Source organism: Rhinopithecus roxellana, chromosome 9 (genome assembly GCF_007565055.1).
Source record: "Rhinopithecus roxellana isolate Shanxi Qingling chromosome 9, ASM756505v1, whole genome shotgun sequence".
Lineage (NCBI taxonomy): Eukaryota > Metazoa > Chordata > Mammalia > Primates > Cercopithecidae > Rhinopithecus > Rhinopithecus roxellana.
Genome location: NC_044557.1, coordinates 114441609 through 114454174, shown reverse-complemented (window position 1 = coordinate 114454174; position 12566 = coordinate 114441609). Strand labels below are relative to the sequence as shown.

Genomic DNA, 12566 nt, shown 5'->3' with positions numbered 1-12566 from the left:
CCCAGTGAGCACTATCATGGCCCCTGGGAAGCCTTCCCTGACTTCTTGTGATAAGGTTTTTGTTTCTTCCCCTGGACTCCAAAAACTTTACACGTCTATCTAGTAAGATACCATTATGGGTTGAACTGTGGCTCCCCAAAAAAGATATGTTGAAGTCTTAACCTCTAGTGCCTTAGCACGGGACTTTATAGGGTCTTTACAGACTCATCAAGTTAAAATGAGGTCATTCGAGTGGGCTGTAATCTAAAATGACTGCTGTCCTTATAAAAAGGGGGAAGTGTGAATGCAGACAGAGACGTGCACACAGGGAGATGATGTAAGATTTGAGTGATGCAGCTGCAGGCCAAGGAGTGTCAAAGACCACTGCCGAATCCCCAGCCAGGGAGGGGCAAGGACGGGTTCCCCTATGGGCTTCAGAGGGAGCACGGTCCTGCTAACACCTTGATCTTGAATTTCTAGCCTCCAGAACTGTGAGACAATACCTTTCCGTGGTTTCACATCACTCTGTTTGTGGTGCTTTGTTACAGCAGCCCTAGGAGACCAATACAGACATTGACCAATTAGAGCTAAAACAACTCTCCATGTCTGACCTTGGGGTAGACAGACATAGACAGCTGTTTTACTTTTAATTGGTATATGGTTATGAGAATTTTAATAAATTTTACTACCTATCTGGACAGTGATTCCCCAATGATATCCCCTGTGGGGGCCCGGGCTTTTGGCTTCCTAAAGGTTCACTGAAAAATCACTGAAATGAGGCAGATTGATTAAAAGGAGAAAAGGCATACAAATTTACTTAATATGCATACACAGGTCCCTTCAGAATGAAGACCCAAAAACAGAGGAGAAACTGTCCATTTTTATGCTTAGGTTTAGCAAACAATGGATAGTCATGTAGAAACATGATCGGAGGAGAAGGGTCTGATCTAATGTTAACAGGCTGAGTGGGGAAACCCAGACAGGCCTGTCTGTCTAGACTCTTCTTGGCCTCTCTGAGCAGTGTTCCTTCCTGCTGGGTGCAGGGCAGGCCCTCTCTGGAATCAAGGTCTTATGACCTATAGTCAAACAAGGTAGGTCAGATAATTTCTTTATGGCCCGTTTCTACACGGAATCTTTTTAGGTTTTATGGCCAGCTTTCTGTTAGGGAAAAGAGGTTCTGGTTTCTGTGACCCACCTCGGGAAGACAATCCTAGTCAATCTCAGTTTCTATGGTGCCTCGGGGGTGAGTGGGGCTGAGAGACAGGGGACAGGAGAAAGTAACAGAAAAACTTTTGCTGCTGAGGCCTTCATTTGGGGGTATTGTTTTCTGAGCCCCAACAGTTCTCTCCCTCAAAGAGATTATAGTAAAGATTTAAATGGATTTCCAGTTATTTTTAGATGACAGACTAATATATGTTGGAATGTGATGCTGTACTGAGACTGGCTTCAAGGTTAGAACAACTGGCTGGCTTTATGTGGGTTACAGACACGTAAGAGCCTAGCACAATGGTAGGTGCGGAGCAGGTGCTCAAAAAACGGTAGCTAGCATTGTGATGGGCAAAGGGGGAAGGATGAACATGGCTCAAGGGTCAAGTCAACCTGAGGAGCTGATTAACCCAAGAAGTCTAGAATTAAGACATGAAGATGGGAGCCGGAAATGGAGTCCGGGGTCCTTGGGCCAGCAGTGCCTCTGACTCCCCTGACTGGGTGGGAACTGGCGCCTGGGAAGACCCACCTCCTGGGAGCAACTGTCTAGTAGTGGCTCTAAAGGCTTCCAAAGGCTGAGCCCTATAGAGGGGTACAGGCAGTTGAAAGAAGCAATCCCTGAAGAAAGGGATCTGAGGCCCTTTGTGAGCTGGAGCCACCACCAGCAGCCGGTGGGTGAAGTGCAATCAAGGAGCCTCATAGGATGATCAGGTCATGACCACGCCTGATCCGGCCACGCCAGTGACCCGGGGTGAACAATGCAAAGAAAAACAACTTCCTTCTGCTTGGAGCAAGAGAATCATGAAGGATTTTATGTTCCCAGGGCAAGAGCTGGATAGCAGGCTCTTCCCTTGCACCTTCTGCTATGTGTGAAGACGAGAAGCAGAGCTCTGAGAAGGTAGAAAAAAGGCTGAAAAGGTAACAAATGGCCTTTTCTTTAATTGACTTGAGCCGAATATAAGTGTCTCTGAAAAATAAAAATGTTCTGTTAAAAATGAGATCGTTCGGTCAAAAATTCTGATTTACCCATAAACTGCAGAAAGGGCTCTTGATGCCACGCTGAGATTGAGAAGGGATGAAGAACAATAAAGATCAGTTGGGAGAGTACCGGGTGGCTTTCATAGATTTTTCCCCCTCAAAGCCCCCTACTAAAATATCTTTTTTTTTTTTTTTTTTTTTTTGAGACGGAGTCTCGCTCTGTCGCCCAGGCTGGAGTGCAGTGGCCGGATCTCAGCTCACTGCAAGCTCCGCCTCCCGGGTTTACGCCATTCTCCTGCCTCAGCCTCCCGAGTAGCTGGGACTACAGGCGCCCGCCACCTCGCCCGGCTAGTTTTTTGTATTTTTTTTTTTTTTTAGTAGAGACGGGGTTTCACTGTGTTAGCCAGGATGGTCTCGATCTCCTGACCTCGTGATCCGCCCGTCTCGGCCTCCCAAAGTGCTGGGATTACAGGCTTGAGTCACCGCGCCCGGCCTAAAATATCTTTTAAAGCAGTTGCTATACAGTTCTTTCGGGTGACCTGCAGTGTTTGCCTCAGAGCAGGAGGGGCAGGTGTAGCTCCAACATGACAGGTAAAGTTTTATTTTTCACGTGGGGTCTGGGTTCAGAGCATTCATGGTACCGTAATGCTTCCTAATTCACATCAGTGAATTTCAGCAGGGTCCCATTGGCACTTGGGGCAGGAGGATTCTTTGTTGTATGGGACTGTTCACCCACGGCAAGAGCCCACCCACCAAATCCCAAGCCCCAGCCCCAATCATCGTGAGAATCATGACAATGTGCCAACTATACAGGGCTCTACACATTTCCCAATGCTGACTTCCAGGAGGTGTGGTACGGTTCCTGGAGAGAAGTGCTGACTCACATATTCAGTGAGCCTCTATTTTCTTCTGCACATACCCCCAAATGACATAATAAAAGCTTTTAAAGGGACAAAGGGCCCACTCATTGCTATACATCTGGGTACACTGGTCTGTGTGTGCCTGAATGGGGGTACCAGCAACAGATACTATGATCTGAATTGATGGTCATAATGGGTTGAATGGTGGCCCCCAAAAGATATGTCCAGGTCCTAACCCCAGAATCTGCGAATGTTACCTCATCTGGAAAAAAAAGGGGGGCTTTGCAAGTGTAATTAAGCTAAGGATCTCAAGATGAGATCACTCTGGACTATCTGAGTGGCCCCAAATCTAAAGATAAGTATCCTTGTAAAAGATACAGAAAAGAGACACGGAGAGAAGAAGGCCATGTGAAGATGGAGGCAGAAGTTGGAGTGAGGTAGCCACAAGCCACGAATGCCTAGAGCCACCAAAAGCAGGGAGAGGCAGGGAGAGATCCTCCCCTAGAGCCTTCAGGAGAACTGAGTCCCTGCTGACACCTTGATTTGAGGACTTCTGGCCTCCGGAACTGTGAGAGAATCATTTCTATTGTAAGCCACCAGGTTTGTGATAATTTGCAAAGGCAGCCATAGAAAACCGATACACTGGTTATATACATTCTGAGTTCGCAACACATGTAAGGGATCATTCTAAAAAAAGTGATTGAAGAACAAAATAATACAAGTGAGCATAACTTAACACCCTGAAAGCATTCATTTTGAGGTGATAAAAGTCTCTAACAAGGACATTCAGCAATGCAACTACCAGATTAAAAATAGAAACGAAAGCCCAGGCACCTGACTACCAATTTGTGGATGCAATGAATGTGAGCGTGGAGATCCACAGAGGCCCAAAACCTGCGTGTCTGCCTTGTGCTGGCCTCTGTAGGTGTCTGTGTGGGGGTGGGCTGGACTGCAGAGCACACACAGGAAACAGGGAGGGGGTGCAGAAGCAGAAGGTCCTTGTGAATATACCTTTTTAAATATCGTGGCACTGGGTTGTGGTTTCCTGGTTGAACCCTTTCCTCTTTTTCAGGGACTGTTTTTATGCATGGGAGACTAACCTTGTGTGCTTCCATTTATTCTCTCTAGGGTAACCTCTGTTTCAAAAATGGTAACTTAGCAGGACAAGAAACCTCCTCCTCCCCACCTCTTGCACTGAGACCTTGGGCCCTACTCTAGCAGCATCTGAAGGAGGGTGACAGATATTGTTCCAGATACAGAGAACCTGAGCCAATGGACTGTGGGCCAGAGATTGCTCTTCCAGGCACAGGGAACTGCTGGCCTGTGTCCTGGTCATCTTGAGCTGCTCTAATAAATCACCCTGACTAGGTACCTTAAACAACAAGCATTTATTTCTAAATAGCTCTGGAGCTGGGAGTCTAAGATCAAGGTACAGCAGATTTGGTTCCTGGTGCAAGCTTCCTTATTTACAGAGGAAAGCCTTCTCCTTGTGTCCTCACATGGCTGAGAGACAGACAGAGAGAGAGAGAGAGAGAAAGAGAGGAACCTAGCCTCTTCCTTTCTTTTAAGGACACTAATCCCATTATAGGGCCCCCACTCTCATGACCTTACCTAAGCCCAATTACCTTCCAATACCCCTACCTTCAAATACCATCACATAGGGGGTTAGGGCATCAACATATGGATTTGGGGCTGAGGGGACATAAACATCCAGCCCATAACACCCTGTGCACCCTGTGTCTGGTTGAGTAACAATAGATTAAACTGAAAGCTAACTGGGATAAGTGTGTGATGGGTGTAGGGAGCGAAGGGCAAAGTCAATGGGTTCTGACATCTGCAGTCTGCCTCTAGGGATTTCTGGAAAGGAATGTATGATCACTGAATGCACGCGGGTGGTGGTGAGGACAGGCACGTGTGGACCAGGCTGCATTTGGAACTGGACAGCTCTCCTCATGCACCAGACAAGCAATGCCCAAGGACACCCCTACAACCTGGAGTCCCTGCTGCGGGCGGGAGGGATGCATCCAGACTGGGAGGGAAGGGCACAGGATAGCTGCAGCCTCTGCCCTTCCTGGGGATGTGAATGTGAATTCTGAGTGGGGTGATACTTCAGGACAAAACAAGGATGAATCTTGAACCCAGGTTTCCAGCTTGGTAGAAACCGGCTGAGGGAGAAGGTTTTGGATGTAGGACCCCATCAGCACCTCTGAACAACGCCATACCCCAGATGAATATCTCTTCTTCTGCTTAATGCCTTCCTGGGTGAGAAAAGATGGTCTCGTGACAGGAAGAGATGAGCACATGAAAAGAGTGGGTCAGCTAGAGGAAGCTAGAGGGAGAAAACACCACGAGCCTGCCAGTCAGTGTGCCAGGCAGGGAGAGGAGAGAGCAGGGCCATGCCATTATCATGTCATTCTCACCCATATCATGATACATTTGAGACTGGTAGGGGCACTGCAGATAGTTATCCCTAGACAATGTAAGGAAACTGGGGCTGAGACAAATCAGGACATATGACTTGAGAAGAAGAGAGAGCAGAGGGAAAGAAGGAGAGACAGAGAGAGAGAGGAGGAAGAGAAGTAGGAGGAAGAGGAGACAGAGAAGGAGAAGGAAAAAGAGGACGAGGACAAGAAGAAGAAAAGGAAGAAAGAAAGAAAGGAGAAAGAAGAAAAAAGAAAGAGAGAAGAAAGAAGAACAAAGAAGAAAGAAGAAAAAGAGAAGGAGGAGGAGCAGCAGCAGCAGCAGCAGTGAGAGCCAAAGAGAGCCGCCCTGTGTGGGCACGTCTGGGTACTGCTCTGCCAGTTCTTTTCAGAGTGTCATCTTACCCCTTTTCCCAGACAAGCAAATTAGCACGTCAGAGAAAAATATAATGATATGAGCCTCTGTTTGCTCCAGAAATTGAGAGTTCCTAAACAAACACAATTTCCTATAAATATCAAACAAAAAGGAAATAGAAAATCCAGAAGAGCAAAATCAATTTCTCATTGTTCTCTGCAAACACCTGCCTAATTTCTTTTAGGTCCTAGGCACAGGGGCCAGCGCTTATTCACAAAGCTTTTTATAACATGGAGAAATCACCATGAAGCTACTACATCTGCAGGAAAAAAAAAAAAAAAAGTAGAGAATAAAGACCAAAACATGAAATCAGCAAATATGCATGGAGTAACTATGTTTTGGAAATGTGTTGCCATGTGGATTGTGTCAGGGCAATTTGCGACTGCTTCCATTTGATCAGACACTGCTATGTGGGGGTGTCAGGATCTCAGGAGCGTTCTTGGGGAAGGACATGTGCTTGGCAAATTTGAAAGGGCTGGCAGCATTCTGAGTACTGGGAAAACGAGGAGAGGAAGATACAAGGACAGAAGTAGAAAAATTCATCAAAGGATAAAGCCAAGCTAGGAAAGGAGACTGCAAAAAGAAGTCAGGAAGCAGAGAGAAGGGCTGCTCCAGCAGAGTCCCAGAGAAGGAAGTTGGGCTTGGACTCCCACCTGGACTCTGCATCCCCAAACAGGCACTGCACAGCAAAGCTCTTCCTCTGTGTGTAAATCCAGTCCCACTCTCACAACCTATGAGTGACATAAGATTGTGCTTTTTAAAGATAACTTGGGATACATTATGGAAAATACATTGGAGAAAGGCAAGAATGGATGTGGGGAGATGTTATGTGGCTATTACAGTGAATCAAATGAGAGATGACAGTAGCTTAAATTAAGGTTGTAGCCATGGAGATGATAATGGTGACCTGTTCTCACAAGACCTATGGTTTCCTGCAGGAGCATGTGCTTCAGATTGAGAAGGTTCATTCATTAGTGTGAGTCCATGTCAGTCTCACTCTTGGCCAGGAAGCCCTATGAAAGCAGGGAGAGCAATGTGTTTTGGGATATGCTAACACCCTAGGCCATACGAGCATAGTGCCAGGCACATGGGAGGATCCAACAAACATTTGTGGAGTGGACAATGGAGTAATTCAGAACCCTTTCCCGAATGATCTCATTCACAGCCATGCTTCAACCACCAGATGGTTGGACTGACCTCACTCAAATGTCTATGACCAACCTGGGTTCCCTCCTCCAGAATTACGTATCCAAGGATCTACTTAGCATTTCCATGTGAAGATGTTAATGTGTCTCAATTGTACTCCACATGTCCAAAACTGGGCATGTGAACTCCTCACTCCCCAGTGGATTTCTCCTTCAGTGTTTTTCATCTTAGGGAATGGCACCCTGGCCACCCAGACCAGGGCTGCCATTCTTCACACCTCCCTCTTCCTCATCTGTGAATCTCCTGTCATCACAAAAGCCTTTCATCTCCTCAATTCTGTGGATTATAATCACTTCTCTCCATTGATCACAGTGGTTAAGACTGCAGGCTTTGGAAGTGCATTGCCTAGGTTTAAAAATAGGCTTCACCCCTTACTGGCAATTTGCTTAAATCCTCTGTGCTTAGTTTCCTTATATATGAAGTGGAAATAATAATAGTTTGTGCTTTATTGGGTTCTTTTGAGAAGTCAATATGATGGTGCATATTATTGCTTTCCAAAGTGCTGGCTGCCATCACTACTACTGCCATCATCATAACTAACATCACCACTACTGTTACCATCATCATCATCACCACCATCACCATCACTATCTCCATGGCTATAATCTTAACTTAAGCTACTGTCATCTCTCATTTGATTCACTGTAATAGCCACATAACATTTCCCCACATCCATTCCTGCCTTCCTCCAATGCATTTTCCATTATGTAACCCAAGTGGTCTTTAAAAAGCACAATTTCATGTCACCCATAGGTTTAAATTATATCAGTGGCTTCCCACAAGAGATGCAATAAAAACCAAATGGTTAACGTGGTTTAAATAGCCAAACTTAAGCAATTCTTAGTCTCAAACCCGCTATGTGCCTTCCCACTTCAGGACCTTTACACATGCTGTTCCCTCTGCAGTGAACACTGTTCCTTTAGCCTTCCCTTCTTTCTTTTCCTTTTTGGTCAAAACCTCTCTTAAATGTTACTTATACTCACTGTCTCCACTGTAATTCATTGCACAATGTGTTCTGCCTCCATCTCTCCACTAAAATTGCCCAAACAAAGATGATTCCTGGCACCTGCTGCTAAAGCCATGCACTTATTTCTAACCTTATCTGCTGTCCTTTCTGAGCATCTGACACTACCAGTCACTATTTCCTTAAAGCCCCCTCTGCCTTGGGCTCCTCAGATTCTGTCCTCCTGGTTCTCTTGCTATTTCTTTGACTGATTCTTGTTTTTCCTTCATTTGCTGCTCTTTATCAGCCTTTTAGAAGTTGATTTCCCTAGGTTTCCCACCTGGATCTCTTTGTTTTTTGAGATGGAGTCTCACACTGTCACCTGGGCTGGAGGGCAGTGGCACAATCTTGGTTCACTGCAACCTCCGCCTCCCAGGTTCAAGTGATTGTCTTGCCTCAGCCTCCTGAGTAGCTGGGATTACAGGTGCGTGCCACCACGCCCAGCTAATTTTTTGTATTTTTAGTAGAGATGGGGTTTCACTATGTTGGCCAGGCTGGTCTTGAATGCCTGACCTCGTGCTGGATCTGTTTTTCTTCTGTTACACTCATTCCTTGTGGGTGATCCTACCCATTTGCGTGACATCAATTGCATAATGACACCCAAATTTGTCTCTAGATTCTTTCTCCCTCCTGAGCTCCAGACCCACGTTCCTCCATGGGGGTGTTTCATAAACACTTTAAACACAACACATGTAAAGTTGAAATCTCAGAACGCCCTCCCTTTCTCTGTTTGGATCTCAATGAATGGTACCAACACCCATTTAGTCGCCCAAGCAAAAACTTGAGTCATCTTTCTCTCCTTCCTTTCTTTCCCTCCCTATATCTAGTTAATCATCAAATTCTATTGACTCTGCCTCCTTAGATATACTCAATTATGTTGATTTATCTCTATTCCCAATGCCATTCCCTTAGTCCACGTCCTCATCATTTTGCTTTTGCAGTATGACCACAGCCTCCTAACCCATCTCCCATTCACCAGACTTTTTTTTTTGTTTTTTTGTTTTTTGTTTAATACAATCCTCTTTGCTCTGCTGTCAGAGTTTTGGGGGAAAAGTTCCCTAAATGATTGTCCAGAGATCTAGTGGTTTAAAAGAAGGTTTTTTTTTTAGGCAAAGAGGAAATTGTTTATTTAAGAAAATATCACCCCGGTGGCCCTTCTGAGTGATTTATCAGGCATATCATCCTATTTAAGGTTCTGAGAAGTCTTACTGCAAAAGAATCTGTTCAGAATTGTTTAACCAAACACTTCCCAATCTTTTTGACCACACATTCACTTCCTGAGGGCACACTTCTTAACATCTTGCAGAACACCATGTTGTTGTTTTAAAACACAAATCTCATCATATTACTTCTTTATTTGAACATAAGACAGATACCTGGATAGACACCAAAAGAAGACAATTTGCACTTTCTCCTCTGGGCAATTAGAGGCCTTTGGAGATTCCTCAGCTGGGTAATAACCTAATACCCACACAATCAATAGCCTCCAGTTATGGACACTGCTATGTGCTTTGTGCCTCTCCTCCATCATCTCCAATCTTTACAGCATGATCCCCGGGTGAGGAGACTGAAGCCCAGATCAGTTAATCATTAGGTCCCAGGCCACACAACCAATAAGGATGGAGCAGGACTTGGCTAGAAGTCTAGGTATGGCTTTAAAGCCTCAGCTGTTTGCAATAAGCAGGTGACATTTTGCCTGCAGGAGACACTGGAAGCAGGAAAAATCAGAAGGCTTGGACATATTCCTAGAAGTCAGTCACTTCTCTTCCCCGCCTCTGTTCCCCACCAACCGCAGATAATGCCTCAAGCCATTCTTCTTAAGCCTGGGTCTCATTGCCTTCTCCATAGGCCTGTTGTGTACTTTCATCCGTTAAACACCCAGCAGGGTATATCATACAACTCCAGGAACATCTTGCCCCTACCTAAAAATATGTGTTTTTCCTTAATGCCTGTCCATTTCCAGATTTCTCTGCCTGATATTCTAGGCCCTTCATTCTCTGCTGTCAACTTTCCTTTTTGATCTTGACTTTAGATACTTTTCTAAATATAATCCATACTCCAGTCAAACTGAACTACTTACTGTTCAGAGGCCTCCCTGCCTTTTGACATGCTGTTCTGTTCTCTTGGAAAGACTCTTCCTGTCCCCAGTGTCACTGCTTTAAATCCTACCTCTTTTTCAGGACCTTTTCACTGCTGACTCCATGGAACCTGTCCTAATCTGAACTAACCAGCTGCTCTCTGTTTTTCAGCACAAAATAACAATGAGGTACTCCTCCCTAAACTTGGAAATCAGGTTGACTTCTGAAAATTAAACTAGTAAAATTCACAGTGGATGGCATCAGCTCTTTGCAAAAATGATATACCCAAAGGAAGACTCACGAAGTGGATAAAGAGATAGGAAAACATCCTCCTGGAGGAAGATGACCAGGGCTTACTCTCAGGACACAATTGTGCCTCTATATCAGAAACCGTAAGATGAGCAAACAAGGCCCTAATCGAATCAGTTACAGGAAACAGAGAGAGCCAATCAAACCGTAATCAATGGTGATAACTGGCCATGACAGCGACGTAATCAATTATACTGTGCTCTGGTGCGTGGAAGCACAGCGTGTGCTATAGCAGACGGAAGGCAGCCAGGATGATGTGGCCAGGGCACAGCAGCACTAACCAAAGGAAACAGTCATGGAGTTTAGGGACACTGGCTTTCAGGACATGGGAAGGGTTGGCTATGAGCTGGAGATGGCTCATCCCATGTCCTCAGACCTGATTAGCTTTCCCAAAAGTTCCTGCTTCCATTGTTCAAATTACCCACTAAGCAATCTTCTCAGAACCAATCTGGCTTTCCCTCCCATCATCAGAAAGGGGTGCTCTGGGCAGCGGAAAGGTATGTCCTCAGTGTATCTACTCATGGGAATGCTGGGAAGATTTAATGAAATAATGTGTATAGAGGGATTGGCCCAGGCTCCACATAGCAATTGTTCAACAAATGTAGGTGACTGAAATTAGTTCAGCATGTTGGAACTCTGCTTATGATGACAATCTCATATACATTTGGTTAAGGTGAACTGGCATCCAGGTTCCCTGGATGAAGGTGGATACCTGGACCTGCAAAACAGATGTTGTGATTCTGGGTAGAAGTGAGCAAAAGGATGTGTTGCCAGGTAGGGCTTGTTAACCCTCCACCTGGCCCAAAGCACCTCTACTTCATTATCATCCTCTAAGTGCCCCACCAGCACCTTCCTCTACATGCTCAGCACACAAGTCTTATACCAGTTTTGTTCTATTTTTAATGCAATCACTTGTGTATCTCTAATTCCTATTTCATCAGAGTGTAAACTCTTTGAGGATAGGAGCTTTTAAGTCCCTTGCAGAGCTTCAAGTATCATAAATACTTAATAAGTTGAAATGAATTGAATCAGAGGCCAAACAAATGATCTGGGGTTCAAGCAAAGTCTACAACATGTGTTTCCCAGGCTTCTAGAGAAGTAGTATGCACACATCTGCAGAGAAGGCCTGGTGATGCAGGCTGAGCACATGTCTCTGATGCCACCTCACCTGTTCCACCCAGGGGTAGATATGGGAGAGCTGCGAGGCTGCAGGAGAGCTGCTCAGCTGCCCAGGAAGAAGACAGAGGGACAGACAGATGGACAGAGCAGATGCCTTCACACTTACCCGGATCTCCGTCTGGACAGTGCATTTGACCAGTTTGAAGTTCTTCCCAGGATTGAAGCTGTTGCTATAGAAGCAGACCTTCAGGATACGCACGTCTTCCTTTTCCACATCTACTGGTACCACCACCATGGGCTCTGCGGGGCCTTCAGGCCGGAGTAATGTGCCCAACTTTACTCGGCTCAGGGGCTCGGACACCCCAGACATCCTCTCAGACAGCAGCTACGACCAGCACATTGCAGTCCTGCAGAGACAGCAGAGGGTCAACCCTGAAAGAGCCCCACACAGGCCCACATACCTCACGCCCCAGGGACAGCACCCACCAAGCTCCAAGACAGACACAAATGCTATATATTGTCCCATTCCCAAAAGCTCCCCTGCAAGGCACCTGGCTCTCTTGACTGGGAAAGCTGCAGGTATGAAATCCAGACTTGGGGCTCCCAGCGGTATGAACTCTGTCTCCTGGAAGCCCCTCTCTCCGACCCATTCCTCCCTCCACCCTGGCACCCAGGCAAGGGGCCCACCCTTAGCAAAGGCAGCTGTGAGAGGAGGCGGTCACAGCTTGGTTCCAAGGCACAGCTGAACAGAAAAAGCAAAGAGCGAGACAGTAGAAAATAGCAGGAGAGGAACAGGGACAAGAGGGAAAATCCGAGAAGAAAAAGAACTGGAGAACAAGTGGCCCCAAGGGAACAGGAATGGAGAAGGCAGGAAAGGACCCAGGTGGAGGGCCAGGCTGTCAACTGATGCTGTCTGTCCCCATCCTCAGCTGCCAGCAAAAACTTTCAGGGTGGGAAGGCCTCCGTCCGACAGGAGCTCATCACATAGACATC

General features: G+C 46.1%; 1 protein-coding gene across 5 annotated transcripts in view; it reads right to left on the bottom strand.

The window, feature by feature from the left end:
- Positions 1 to 12566, bottom strand: part of PTK2B (protein tyrosine kinase 2 beta) — a 136531-nt gene that overhangs the window by 51914 nt on the left and 72051 nt on the right. For all 5 annotated transcript variants that reach the window (XM_010378124.2, XM_010378125.2, XM_030938020.1 and 2 more), the window contains exon 2: positions 11740 to 11980. In XM_010378124.2, the coding sequence (XP_010376426.1) occupies positions 11740 to 11943 (204 nt within the window). In that variant the 5' untranslated portion in view covers positions 11944 to 11980. The remainder of the gene's footprint in view (positions 1 to 11739; positions 11981 to 12566) is intronic.